Source organism: Heterodontus francisci, chromosome 17 (assembly GCF_036365525.1).
Source record: "Heterodontus francisci isolate sHetFra1 chromosome 17, sHetFra1.hap1, whole genome shotgun sequence".
In the NCBI taxonomy this organism is placed as follows: Eukaryota; Metazoa; Chordata; class Chondrichthyes; order Heterodontiformes; family Heterodontidae; genus Heterodontus; species Heterodontus francisci.
This window is the reverse complement of record NC_090387.1, coordinates 7,296,323-7,311,512: the sequence shown is the minus strand read 5'-3', so window position 1 is coordinate 7,311,512 and position 15,190 is coordinate 7,296,323. Positions and strand designations below refer to the sequence as shown.

Sequence of the window (15,190 nt, the reverse complement as noted above, 5' to 3'; positions counted from 1 at the left end):
TCCTTCATCAATCATCTTCGTCACTTCCTCAAAAAACTCAATCAAATTAGTGAGACACGACCTCCCCTTCACAAAACCATGCTGCCTCTAGCTAATGAGTCCACTTGTTTCCAAATGGGAATAAATCCTGTCCTGAAGAATCCTCTTCAATAATTTCCCTACCACTGACGTAAGGCTCACCGGCCTGTAATTTCCTGGATTATCCATGCTACCCTTCTAAAACAAAGGAACAACATTGGCTATTCTCCAGTCCTCTGGGACCTCACCTGTAGCCAATGAGGATACAAAGATTTCTGTCAAGGCCCCAGCAATTTGCTGCCATCTGATCTTGTGTGGAGGAAAATTCCTCCTTCTGAAGACTTGAATGCATGTCAGAGCAGCAGGGAGAAGAAGATCCCAAACAGTGTAGGTGCAAGAACACAGCCCTGTTTCACACCACTCAGGATCGGAAAGGGGTCTGATGAGGCACCGCTATGCTGAACTGTGCCTTTCATATTGTCATGAAATGAGATGATACTTAGTAGCTTTGGTGGACATCCAATCTTTGCTAATAGTCTGAAGAGACCACAACTGACGAAGTCAAAGGCTTTGGTGAGATCTATGAAGCCAACATAGAGGGGCATCCATTGTTTGCGGCATTTCTCCTGTCGTTGGTGAAGGCAGAACAGCATGTCAATGGTGGATCTCTCTGCTCGAAAGCCGCACTGTGCCTCAGGGGAGACGCGCTCAGCCAGCTTCTGGAGTCTGTTTAAAGTGACTCGAGTGAAGACTTTCCCCACTATGCTGAGCAGGGAGATTCCACGGTCGTTGTTGCAGTCACTACGGTCACCCTTGTTCTTATAGAGGGTGATGATATTGGCATCGCGCATGTCCTGTGGTACTGCTGCCTCATCCCAGCACAGGCAAAGCAGTTCATGGAGTGCTGAGAGTATAGCAGGCTTGGCATTCCTGATTATTTCAGGGGTAATGCCGTCCTTTCCAGGGGATTTTCCACTGGCTGGAGAATTAATGGCCTTAATGAGTTCCAATTTTGTTGGCTGTTCGTCCAGCTCATCCATGACTGGCAGAGACTGGGCTGCATTGAGGGTGGTATCAGTGACATCATTCTCCCTGGAGTACAGTTCTAGGTAGTGCTCCACCCAGCGGTCCATTTGCTTGCGTTGGTCAGTGATCATGTCCCCTGATTTAGATTTGAGGGGGACGATCATCTTGATGGTTGGCCCAAAAGCTCTCTTAATGCCATCACACATTCGTCTGATGTTTTCAGTGTCAAAGAACAAAGAAAGAACAAAGAAAATTACAGCACAGGAACAGGCCCTTCGGCCCTCCAAGCCTGCGCCGATCCAGATCCTCTATCTAAACATGTTGCCTATTTTCTAAGGGTCTGTATCTCTTTGCTTCCTGCCCATTCATGTACCTGTCTAGATACACCTTAAAAGACGCTATCGTGCCTGCGTCTACCACCTCCGCTGGCAACGCGTTCCAGGCACCCACCACCCTCTGCGTAAAGCACTTTCCACGCATATCCCCCCTAAACTTTTCCCCTTTCACTTTGAACTCGTGACCCCTAGTAATTGAATCCCCCACTCCGGGAAAAAGCTTCTTGCTATCCACCCTGTCTATACCTCTCATGATTTTGTACACCTCAATCAGGTCCCCCCTCAACCTCCGTCTTTCTAATGAAAATAATCCTAATCTGCTCAACCTCTCTTCATAGCTAGCGCCCTCCATACCAGGCAACATCCTGGTGAACCTCCTTTGCACCCTCTCCAAAGCATCTACATCCTTTTGGTAATGTGGCGACCAGAACTGCACGCAGTATTCCAAATGTGGCCGAACCAAAGTCTTATACAACTGTAACATGACCTGCCAACCCTTGTACTCAATACCCCGTCCGATGAAGGAAAACATGCCGTATGCCTTCTTGACCACTCTATTGACCTGCGTTGCCACCTTCAGGGAACAATGGACCTGAACACCCAAATCTCTCTGTACATCAATTTTCCCCAGGACTTTTCCATTTACTGTATAATTCACTCTTGAATTGGATCTTCCAAAATGCATCACCTCGCATTTGCCCTGATTGAACTCCATCTGCCATTTCTCTGCCCACCTCTCCAATCTATTTATATTCTGCTGTATTCTCTGACAGTCCCCTTCACTATCTGCTACTCCACCATTCATAGTGTCGTCTGCAAACTTGCTAATCAGACCACCTATACTTTCCTCCAAATCATTTATGTATATCACAAACAACAGTGGTCCCAGCACGGATCCCTGTGGAACACCACTGGTCACACGTCTCCATTTTGAGAAACTCCCTTCCACTGCTACTCTCTGTCTCCTGTTGCCCAGCCAGTTCTTTATCCATCTGGCTAGTACATCCTGGACCCCATGCGCCTTCACTTTCTCCATCAGCCTGCCATGGGGAACCTTACCAAACGCCTTACTGAAGTCCATGTATATGACATCTACAGCCCTTCCCTCATCAATCAACTTTGTCACTTCCTCAAAGAATTCTATTAAGTTGGTAAGACATGACCTTCCCTGCACAAAACCATGTTGCCTATCACTGATAAGCCCATTTTCTTCCAAATGGGAATAGATCCTATCCCTCAGTATCTTCTCCAGCAGCTTCCCTACCACTGACGTCAGGCTCACCAGTCTATAATTACCTGGATTTTCCCTGCTACCCTTCTTAAACAAGGGGACAACATTAGCAATTCTCCAGTCCTCTGGGACCTCACCCATGTTTAAGGATGGTGCAAAGATATCTGTTAAGGCCCCAGCTATTTCCTCTCTCGCTTCCCACAGTAACCTGGGATAGATCCCATCCGGACCTGGGGACTTGTCCACCTTATTGCCTTTTAGAATACCCAACACTTCCTCCCTCCTTATGCCGACTTGACCTAGAGTAATCAAACATCTGTCCCTAACCTCAACATCCGTCATGTCCCTCTCCTCGGTGAATACCGATGCAAAGTACTCATTTAGAATCTCACCCATTTTCTCTGACTCCACGCATAACTTTCCTCCTTTGTCCTTGAGTGGGCCAATCCTTTCTCTAGTTACCCTCTTGCTCCTTATATATGAATAAAAGGCTTTGGGATTTTCGTTAACCCTGTTTGCTAAAGATATTTCATGACCCCTTTTAGCCCTCTTAATTCCTCGTTTCAGATTGGTCCTACATTCCCGATATTCTTTCAAAGCTTCGTCTTTCTTCAGCCTCCTAGACCTTATGTATGCTTCCTTTTTCCTCTTAGCTAGTCTCACAATTTCACCTGTCATCCATGGTTCCCTAATCTTGCCATTTCTATCCCTCATTTTCACAGGAACATGTCTCTCCTGCACGCTAATCAACCTCTCTTTAAAAGCCTCCCACATATCAAATGTGGATTTACCTTCAAACAGCTGCTCCCAATCTACATTCCCCAGCTCCTACCAAATTTTGGTATAGTTGGACTTCCCCCAATTTCCTTTGGGACCACTCTCGTCTTTGTCCATGAGTATTCTAAAACTTACGGAATTGTGATCACTATTCCCAAAGTAGTCCCCTACTGAAACTTCAACCACCTGGCCGGGCTCATTCCCCAACACCAGGTCCAGTATGGCCCCTTCCCGAGTTGGACTATTTACATACTGCTCTAGAAAACACTCCTGGATGCTCCTTACAAATTCTGCTTCATCTGGACCTCTAACACTAAGTGAATCCCAGTCAATGTTGGGAAAATTAAAATCTCCTATCACCACCACCCTGTTGCTCCTACATCTTTCCATAATCTGTTTACATATTTGTACCTCTATCTCACGCTCGCTGTTGGGAGGCCTGTAGTACAGCTCCAACATTGTTACCGCACCCTTCCTATTTCTGAGTTCTGCCCATATTGCCTCACTGCTCGAGTCCTCCATAGTGCCCTCCTTCAGCACAGCTGTGATATCCTCTTTGACCAGTAATGCAACTCCTCCACCCCTTTTACCTCCCTCTCTATCCCACCGGAAGCATCGATATCCTGGGATATTTAGTTGCCAATCATGCCCTTCCCTCAACCAACTCTCAGTAATAGCAATATCATACTCCCAGGTACTAATCCAGGCCCTAAGTTCATCTGCCTTACCTACTACACTTCTTGCATTAAAACAAATGCACCTCAGACCACCAGTCCCTTTGCGTTCATCATCTGCTCCCTGTCTACTCTTTCCATTAGTCACGCTGACTTCATTATCTAGTTCCTTACAGGCTTTAGTTACTACCTCCTTACTGTCCACTGACCTCCTCATTTGGTTCCCATCCCCCTGCCACATTAGTTTAAACCCTCCCCAACAACGTTAGCAAAAGCACCCCCAAGGACATTGGTTCCAGTCTGGCCCAGGTGTAGACCATCCAATTTGTAATAGTCCCACCTCCCCCAGAACCGGTCCCAATGTCCCAAAAATCTGAACCCCTCCCTCCTGCACCATCTCTCAATCCACGCATTCATCCTGACTATTCTTTCATTTCTACTCTGACTATCACGTGGCACTGGTAGCAATCCTGAGATTACTACCTCTGAGGTCCTACTTTTTAACTTGGCTCCTAACTCCCTAAATTTTTTTTTTTTAAATTTCCAAAATATACTTTATTCATAAAAATCTGCAAAAATTACATTGCCAAACAGTTTCAAACAGCACCAAAAAATACAAACATTGCAAGGGAGATCAGTTTCCTTCAATACTATCATGAGTTTCTTCACAACCCTTCCATTTCACAATTGTCATGCCAATTACAGTTTTACATTTACAGCAAATGAAAATATTAACGATACAGTTCGAGGGGTTTCCCATGGATCCAGCCCCTCAGTTCAGCTTGGTGGGGGGACCTTACACTGTGGTCTATCCCCATTGAGCCTTTGCTGCAGCTGCCCCAAGCTTTAGTGTGTCCCTCAGCACGTAGTCCTGGACCTTGGAATGTGCCAGTCTGCAACATTCGGTGGTGGACAACTCTTTGCGCTGGAAGACCAGCAAGTTTCGGGCAGACAAAAGGGCGACTTTCACCGAATTGATAGTCCTCCAGCAGCAGTTGATGTTTGTCTCGGTGTGCGTCCCTGGGAACAGCCCGTAGAGCACAGACTCCTGTGTTATAGAGCTGTTTGGGATGAACCTCGACAAAAACCACTGCATCTCTTTCCACACCTGCTTTGCAAAGACACATTCCAGGAGGAGGTGGGCGACCGTCTCTTCCCCACCACAGCCAACGCGGGGGCACTGTGCGGAGGGGGCGAGAAATTCTGCTTGTAGGACCTCATCCCGTTTTTTACTTATATCATTGGTGCCTATGTGCACAACGACAACTGGCTGTTCACCCTCCCCTTTCCGGTCGTTCCGGTTCCTACATTACATCAGTGAATACACATCAAAAGTACTTCATTGGCTGTAAAGGCTTTAGAACATCCTGAGGTCGTGAAAGGTGCTATAGAAATGCAAGTCTTTCTATTTTTTGCAGTCTGAGATACTTTTGAGCTGACGGTAATATTGGAGAGGGGGAGTGGGGGGGGCGGGGAGTTGGGGGGGGGGCGGGAGTGGGGGGGCGGGTGTGCGGTGTTGGGGAGTGCGTGGCGAGTGACAATTGTAATCAAACCTGCCTGTTGAGAATGTGATTGGGTTTGGGTGAAAAGTTGATTTTACACTTCAACTGGTTTTAGTTTCATTGAAAGAAAAAAAAGTCATTTATACTATCTTTTTATGAATATATAATTATATTGGAGTATCTTGGTCATTATCACATCGCTGTTTGTGGGAGCTTGTTGTGCGCAAATTGGCGACTGTGTTTCCATCATTACAACAGTGACTCCAGTTTAAAAGGTTGATTAATTGGCTGTAAAGTGTTTCGGGACATCCTGAGGTCATGAAAGATGATATATAAATGCAAATCCTTTTATATTATTGTATGCTTTATTCATGGCAACACAAACTTGGTATATACAAGCCTGTCCTCATAATTTGCACCAGTATCATTATGGTGAGTCTACACTGCTAGACTTCCGAAGCCAATACCCTAAGGCGAGGTAACTGAATGCAATTACTCTGAATGGGGTCTAACCAGAGCTCTGTACAGTTATGACATAACTTGTACCTCTCTGTAGTCCTTGTAATAAAGGCCAACATTCCATTCCATACCCAAAGGTGCTATTTAAATGCAAGTTGTTGAAGTTGCAAAAGAGGCTATTATAGATGCAAATTTATTTCTTCCTGTTCACAGCTCTTGATTCTGCTGGAGTGAGCATGGTACAAATATTTCTGCTCGCCTGCCCTTCACTCCAATCCTAATGATGACCCAGCCAAGCTGGAAATATAGGTTCAACAGGTTCAGTCCCATTGTGCAGCAGTCTGCCTAACTTTTCCGCTCTTTTATAAACACAAAACACTAAAAGGTTAAAGCTTCGGAGTTTTAGATTCATCCTTGTTCAAGCAGAATCGGCTCGCTGACCCTTCTATTGCATTCTCAAAAATTCACAGCGGTAGGGATGGGAATGCAATCTTCAGCTGAGGTGTAACTCAGGACGCAGGAAGAGGAAAAGACATGTAAACACAAACTGCTGGCACCCACTTTAAAGCTTCAAAATTCTCAGACAATCAGTTCATAAACCAGACCGTTATAAAGATTAATGTCACAGACACTGCTGCCAGCAACCTGGGACAAAAAACATAGGCTCGTTTTAAAAATAAAATGGGATTTTTTTCCTCCCCAATTTGCTTTGCTTTGAACACTTCCATTTTATTAATTATGGAAATATTGGAAATGGGGAATAAAGGTCATTTGACCCACTGGGAGGGCACATGAACAAATCTCCAGGGATACATCCAGAATTGCAACCCTGTTCTACTGGATCCATTTCCACCTCCTCTAGACCCATTTTCTGTTTCTTTACTTGTCCATTTACCACACCCTTGCATCATCGTTCCCTTTGTCATTTCATCTCTCCTGTCCTTCCCCCAATCACAGGCCTCCTGCATTTGTTTTTTTCTCCCCTCCCCCCTTTCGACGACTCTGTTGGATGGTCAGCATCCTTCCATCTACAAAAGATGACGGACACGCAGCAAACAATCCATTTTGGTGGGGTGTCTTCTCTTGGTGCACCTTTGCTGATGGCTGTGAAGGCCAATCCTTGAGAGGCAGGTTCTGCCACAAGTGCCACAATGACTCTGTACTTATTTAAAAACTGTATTTGTGACCAGAGGCACCTGTAGCTGAGACGTGGAGCAAATACTTGGTGTCAAGGATCGAGCAAGCTCAGGCATGTAATCACGTACGCACAAATTATCTCACTCTTTTATACCTCTCTATCTATTCTTGCGCCTGCACGCATATAAATAAAGTTGTTGTTGCTGTACACATTGCGGCTGATTAAAACTAACACACACTCTCCCACTCTGTTTACACTACCATGACCTTCTTAAACAGAAGATACTACATAGAGTTAAATAGTATTTACAACACTGATCCATGCTGGTGTCTATGCTCCACATCAGCCTCCTCCCAAACCTACTTTATCTCATGATATCAACATATCCCTCACATACTTACCTACCTTCGCCTTAAATGCATCTCCGGTATACACCTCAACTACTCCACGTGGCAATGAGTTCCACATTCTCACCACTCTCTGGGTAAAGAATTCCTTATTGGATTTATTGGTGAAATTTCTACTCTCGTCAGTCCTCATACACAATGTGCCACTCCTAACTAGAGAGGCCACTTGGAGTTGCCATACTTTTTCCATTCGATAAAAGAATGTGGGAATGAGCCAATTAAACACGGACGTGTCCAGGTGTCAAACTGCCCCGCTCATACACGAGCACAGAAGCACGTCTGCCTGCCAGTTTCTGGTTCACCGGATCACTGGGAGAGACCATCCCCAAGGGTGCCCAGTTTAAACTTGATGGGCAATCACCTCAGGCGACTATATCCTTTCTCTGCATCATATGTCACCTGAAGCCATTAAGATTCTTGAATCAAGGAAAGATTCACTTTCAGCTAAAAGACTTGTATTTCTATAACACCTTTCACAACCTCAAGGCATCCCAAACACTTCGCAGCCATTAAAATACTTCATGAAGCAGTGTAATCACTGTTGTAATGTAGGAAACTCAGCAGCCAATTTACAAACAGCAAGCTCCCACAAACAGCAATGTGACAAATGAGGTCAGTGTTTGAGGATAAATATTGACCAGGACACCGGGGAGAACTCCCCTACTCTTTGAATAGTGCTATGGGATCTTTTGCATTCACCCGAGATGGCAGTCGGGACCTTGGTTTAATTTTTTTTTTAATTCATTCATGGGATGTGGGCATCGCTGGCCAGGCCAGCATTTATTGCCCATCCCTAATAGCCTTCGGGAAGGTGGTGGTGCACTGCCTTCTTGAACCGCTGCAGTCCATGTGGGGTAGGTATACCCACAGTGCTGTTAGGAAGGGAGTTCCAGGATTTTGACCCCGCGACAGTGAAGGAACGGTGATATAGTTCCAAGTCAGGATGGTGTGCCACTTGGAGGGGAACTTGCAGGTGGTGGTGTTCCCATGTATTTGCTGCCCTTGTCCTTCTAGTTGGTACAGGTCGCGGGTTTGGAAGGGGCTGTCTAAGGAGCCTTGGTGCATTGCTGCAGTGCATCTTGTAGATGGTACACACTGCTGCCACTGTGCGTTGGTGGTGGAGGGAGTGAATGTTTGTAGATGGGGTGCCAGTCAAGCGGGCTGCTTTGTCCTGGATGGTGTCGAGATTCTGGAGTGTTGTTGGAGCTGCAACCATCCAGGCAAGTGGAGAGTATTCCATCAGACTCCTGACTTGTGCTTTGTAGATGGTGGACAGGCTTTGGAGAGTCAGGAGGTGAGTTACTCGCCTCAGGATTCCTAGTCTCTGACCTGCTCTTGTAGCCACGGTATTTATATGGCTACTCCAATTCAGTTTCTGGTCAATGGTAGCCCCTAGGATGTTGATAGTGGGGGATTCAGCGATGGTAATGCTGTTGAATGTCAAGGGGAGATGGTTAGATTCCCTCTTGTTGGAGATGGTCATTGCCTGGCACTAGTGTGGCGCGAATGTTACTTGCCACTTATCAGCCCAAGCCTGGATGTTGCCCAGGTCTTGTTGCATTTCTGCACAGACTGCTTCAGTATCTGAGGAGTCGTGAATGGTGCTGAACATTGTGCAATCATCAGCGAACATCCTCACTTCTGACCTTATGATTGAAGGCAGGTCATTGATAAAGCAGCTGAAGATGGTTGGGCCTAGGACACTACCCTGAGGAACTCCTGCAGTGATGTCTGGGAGCTCAGATGATTGACCTCCAACAACCACAACCATCTTCCTTTGCGCTAGGTATGACTCCAGCCAGCGGAGGGTTTTCGCCCTGATTCCCATTGACCTCAGATTTGCTAGGGCTCCTTGATGCCATACTCGGTCAAATGCTGCCTTGATGTCAAGGGCAGTCACTCTCACCTCACCTCTTGAGTTCAGCTCTTTGTCCATGTTTGAACCAAGGCTTACAACTCTACTACAGATGGACATTAGTGACTTCAGTAATTTACATAATGCTGATAGTATTTCTGTGATTCTGTGGGTTATTGGGAGAAGGCAGGGGAATGCGAATGTGGGAATTGCTCTTTCAGAGAGCCAGTGCAGACACGATGGGCCGAAAGGCCTTCTGCACTGTAACGATTCTGAGATATTTGGACTGCCTTTCCCAGAGTCTAGCCATCACACTTGGACTGTAATGCATACAGACCTTTGATGTAATGTTTAGTCTAGCTCTGCGAAGGACACTGTACAGAGTACACAAACCATCAGTTAATTTACTAATGCTGGGTTGCAGCACCCTTTCATCCCCGGACCTGAATCAAGTCCTTTTCCTTCCTCTGTAGCCACTTCCTACTCCAACTCAATCTTCCACAGAATCCCAACACTGTCAAATTCTTCTTCCTACAAAAGCCAGCTCACCTACCTCACTCAAACAAAGCTACAGTTTTACAATGGGGGAACAAAGACTGAGGGAGGTAAGGAGCTCAGCAGTTGAGTAAAAGTAGGCAAAAAGGACTTGCATTTCTATGGCGCTTTTTGCAGTTTCAGGACGTCCCAAAGCACTTTACAAACAATGAAGGACTTTTGAAATGTAGTAACTGTTGTGATGTACGAAATGCAGTAGCCAATTTGTGCACAGCAGGCTCCCATAAACAACAATATGAGAAAGAAATAGTGCCAAGGGACCTTTCACTTTCACCTGAGAGGACAGACGGGGCCTCAGTTCAACCTCTCTTCTGAAAGACAGGACCTCCAACAGTGCAGCACTCATTCAACACTGCATTGGAGGTGTCAGCCTGGATTATGTGCTCATGTTCGTGGAGCGGGACTTGAACACACAACCTCGTGACTCCAAAGCAAAAGTGATACACATAGAGCCAAGGCCACAGGAGATGATGTGATGAGTTTTGATTTCGAAAACAATGAGAAAGAAGCGTGTGTAGGATGGTATTTACAGGAGCATCATCTGTAGGCTGAGAGTGAGACATGGGCAGTAAAGTACAACAGCATTATTGATATGTCATGCTGACTTCAGAACGCGCAACAGATTCTCAATGACACCATCATCTCCTCCCTTTCAACTGCAACAAATAATCCTGTTCCATCAGTGTGGGCAGGTCTCTCTCGCTCTTGTTGACATAGTACCAACAGGTTTACATGCAACTTATTGTGCCACATTTGAAATGCGACCCAATCTGAAAACAATACAAACAACTGAGGCATGAACAGATCCTGAAAATCGAAACCCAGGAGCTCGAATGGATTCCCAAGATGCTGAGACCTGATCAGACTCCCTCAACTTTCCTTGCCTCGACAAGCTACAGGCTTTTTAAAACTCAAACCTGTCGCCATTCAACTATTACTAGTGGACTTTGCTGTTCCTTTAACCATGACAGTGCTTCTGCATGATATGACTTGGCTCATACACTAGATTCCTCAATAATAAACAAAATGAAATTCAACTCAATGCTTACAAGCCACAAATTCTAATCTAAAATGCTGTGTAACTCATGACAAGAGAGTTGTGGAATTGGCCCCTGGCTGTGCCGGGAGGAGAGGAAGTTACAATCTTTAAACAGAAAAGCGAATACATCATTAAAAATGGAGGCGCGCATGGTTACTGTCTCAACAGATCTCTCTTTCAACAGTTGGGGGTCACCTCCTTCAGGCTGATCTAATCCAATTCATGAATGTGCACAGACAGAAACACTGCAGCATGCCCTTGAAGATTAAGAGTTCTCCCTGGTGCCCTGACCAATATTCATCACATTGCTGTTTGTGGGATCTTGCTGTGTGTACATTGGCTGCCGCGTTTTCTACAACAGTGGACTACATTTCACAGAGTACATCATTGACTGTAAAATGCTTTGGGATGTGCTGAGGTTGTGCAAAGTGCTACAGGAATGCAAGTCTTTCTTCACAATGCTCTTCCTGTCAAACCTGTTTCAGAATCTGTCACAGGGCAGAAAAGGGAAGCATATGGGAAAGGATGAAGATAGATCTGAAGGAACAGCCAAAATGACAAGTTCTTAAGCAGGTCTTTCGGAGGCTGGGTGGTAGCGAGACAAAGTGTATTTTTAAGAGAAACTTTCCAAGGCTGGGTGCAGTAACAAAATAATCAGCCTGAAGGTGCAGTAATATACAAGCACAGAAAATTGCTCAAACAGAGCAAGCCTGGCAGGGAGGGATTCAAATAGGAGCATAAACTACTTAAAGTGTTATCAACAGCTCCCAGTGCATCAAACAACATCAGTAACTTCTACCATGAGCCTGTGGGAATTCCAGATAGCATGGGAAAGGAAATAAACAAACAGATCGGAGGAAAGGTTTAGATAATCAGTGCCGATTCCATCTCTCAAAGCAAAAATTAGCTCCTAACCCTTCAAGGCATTAAGAACAAGTTTCACTGTTAAACATCACTCATGTAGCCTCTCAGTGGCTTTGTGGGTGAAGGTATCTCCCAAACATAGTTCAAGAACATTCGAGGCTTCATCCTGGTCTATGTTGTGCTGCCTTGGTTTCAGCTGGAACAGGACTGCTGACTGATTGGGAAGGAGTTGTAAAGGAGAAAAAAATAAAAATAATCTGCATTTCTGTCGCACCTCTCACAACCTCAGGAAGTCCCGAAGCACTTTACAGACCATTTTTGAAGTCACTGTTGTAATGCAGGAAACATGGCAGCCAATTTGTGCACTGCAAGCTCGCACAGACAGCAATGAGATAAATGACATTATATAGTGATATTGGTTAAGGGATAAACACTGGCTCGAACACCAGGGAAAACACCCTTGCTCTTCTTCAAAATATTGCAATGGGATCTTTTATGTCCAGCTGAGAGGGCAGACGGGGGCCTTAGATTAAAGAATCTCATCCGAAAACGGCACCTCTGACAATGCAGCACCCCCTCAGTACTTGCACTGGAGCGTCAGCCTAGATTTTGTGCTGAGTCTCTGGAGTGGGGATTTGAATCCAGAACCTTCTGGCTCAGAGCTGAGAGCACTAGGCACCAAGACAGGGCTCACACTCCATTGGAAACCGAAATACTGCAGATGCTGGAAACTGGAAAGAAAGGGAGAACATTCTGGAAATGCTCAGCAGGTCAGGCATCTGTGGAGAGAAACAGTGGGGACAGATCCAGAAGCTCAAAACTGGGCATCCATGAGGGTGAAGAGCAGCAGAACTATATTCCAGCGGAGTGTGTAAGCTGCTCTAAATCCTGTTGCTGGTCTTAACTTTTCCCCAGTTCTGAGGGAAGGTCCCCCTGAACCATAAACTGTTTCGCTACAGATGCTGCCTGACCTGCTGAGTGTTTCCAACATGTTTCCTTTGTTTTAATTTCAGTCAAATTCAAAAGTTGAAGCTGGGCCTTTTTTTAATGTTAAGTTCCCATGACTGAGAGGTGTGAGTGATATTAGGTGAGTGAGTGATTGTGAGGGTGTGAGTGAGTGAGTGAGTGAGTGAGTGAGTATGTATGTGAGTGAGTGTGTATGTATGTGACTGAGTGTGTATGTATGTGACTGAGTGTGTATGTATGTGACTGAGTGTGTATGTGTGAGTGAGTGTGTATGTGTGAGTGAGTGTGTATGTGTGAGTGAGTGTGTATGTGTGAGTGAGTGTGTATGTGTGAGTGAGTGAGTGAGTGAGTGAGTGAGTGAGTGAGTGAGAGTGAGTGAGTGAGTGAGTGAGTGAGAGTGAGTGAGTGAGTGTGTGTGAGTGAGTGAGTGAGTGTGAGTGAGTGAGTGTGTGAGTGAGTGTGTATGTGAGTGAGTGAGTGAGTGAGTGAGTGAGTGAGAGTGAGTGAGTGAGTGTGTGTGAGTGAGTGAGTGAGTGTGAGTGAGTGAGTGTGTGAGTGAGTGTGTATGTGAGTGAGTGAGTGAGTGAGTGAGTGAGTGTGAGTGAGTGAGTGTATATGTGACTATGTGTGTGTATGAGAGTGAGTGAGTGAGTGTGTATGAGAGTGAGTGAGTGTGTATGTGAGTGAGTGAGTGAGTATGTGAGTGAGTGAGTATGTGAGTGAGTGTGTATGTGTGAGTGTGTATGTGTGAGTGTGTATGTGTGAGTGTGTATGTGTGAGTGTGAGAGTGTGTGAGAGTGTGTGAGAGTGTGTGTGAGTGTGAGTGTGTGTGAGTGTGTGTGAGTGTGTGTGAGTGTGTGTGTGTGAGTGAGTGAATGAGTGAGTGAGTGAGAGTGAATGAGTGAGTGAGTGTGTGTGTGTGTGTGTGAGTGTGTGTATATGTGAGTATGTGTGACTGAGTGTGTGTGACTGAGTGTGTGTGACTGAGTGTGTGTGACTGAGTGTGTGTGTGTGACTATGTGTGTGTATGAGAGTGAGTGTGAGTGTGTGTGAGTGTGAGTGTGTGTGTGTGAGAGTGAGTGTGTGTGTGAGTGTGTGTGAGTGAGTGAGTGAATGAGTGAGTGAGAGTGAGTGAGTGTGTATGTGAGTGAGTGAGTGAGTATGTGAGTGAGTGAGTATGTGAGTGAGTGTGTATGTGTGAGTGTGAGTGTGAGTGTGTGTGTGAGTGTGTGTGTGTGTGAGTGTGTGTGTGTGAGTGTGTGTGTGAGTGTGTGTGTGAGTGAGTGAATGAGTGAGTGAGAGTGAATGAGTGAGTGAGTGAGTGTGTGTGAGTGTGTGTATATGTGAGTGTGTGTATATGTGAGTGTGTGTGACTGAGTGTGTGTGACTGAGTGTGTGTGACTGAGTGTGTGTGTGTGAGAGTGAGTGTGTGAGAGTGTGTTTAATTGCACTAGTCAGACTCACCACTTCCAGGATCTTGAGGATGCCGAAGCTGGAGCGCAGGTAGTCGCTGTCACACCTGATGCCGAGCCGGGTTGTGGCGGTGACCGGCTCCGTGGTGGCCTGGTACGGGCTGCTGGCTCCCGACATCATGGAGGTGCTGGAGGCTTCTCCCTCGAAGCCGTCCCCCTCCTCGGCATTCCTCATCCTCCAAGACAATCCGATCAATCCAAATATATAGCTAGACACACACAGGCGCCCTAAACTGAAACTAATGCAATCAAAATGACAAGCAAGCCAAGATTAAATGAATGAGGCGAAATGAAATGCAACAAATAAAATGAATGCAGCCTCTAGGAAACTTTGCCCTTCACTTTAAAGGGTCTCCACAGGCTGTAAGTTAATTCCAGGGGGAAAGGGAGGAGAGCGGCTGCTTTCTCACACAAAGCCCGCAAGCAGCGTGTCCTCCCCGGCCACAGCAGCAGCTCCTGTCCCCGGGACCGTTCCGCCTCTCAGGCTCGGGAACCGGGGCAGACTGAGGAGCCGAAGCCGCTGCCCCGTCTTCCTGCTGCTGTCTCGCCGCTCGCTGCTCCCCCTCTCACGGGCTCCCTCTCTCTGCCGCCTCCCTCCCTTCCTCATGAAAGCTTCACTCCGCCTCCCGTGGCTTCATTCCAGTCTAATCTCCCTCATTCCCAGTGTTGATGCTCACAATCTCTCTCTATCCACCGTATTTCCTACCTGTTATCAATCCCTCGCTAGTTCCCTGTCTCTTTACCCCTTGTTTCGGTGCCAAACCCAAGCTGACACTTCAATGCAGTACTGAGGGAGTGCTGCAGTGTCAAAAGTGCTGTCTTTCAGATGAGATATTAAACCAGGGCCCCATCTGCCTTTTCAGCTGGTTATA

General features: G+C 46.2%; 1 protein-coding gene across 1 annotated transcript in view; it reads right to left on the bottom strand.

Annotated features, from left to right (window-relative positions):
- Positions 1–14,908, bottom strand: part of cmtm4 (CKLF-like MARVEL transmembrane domain containing 4) — an 87,485-nt gene extending 72,577 nt beyond the window's left edge. The window contains exon 1 of the mRNA XM_068049064.1: positions 14,311–14,908. Within this exon, the coding sequence (XP_067905165.1) occupies positions 14,311–14,493 (183 nt within the window). The 5' untranslated portion in view covers positions 14,494–14,908. The remainder of the gene's footprint in view (positions 1–14,310) is intronic.
- Positions 14,909–15,190: the final 282 nt, after the last annotated feature.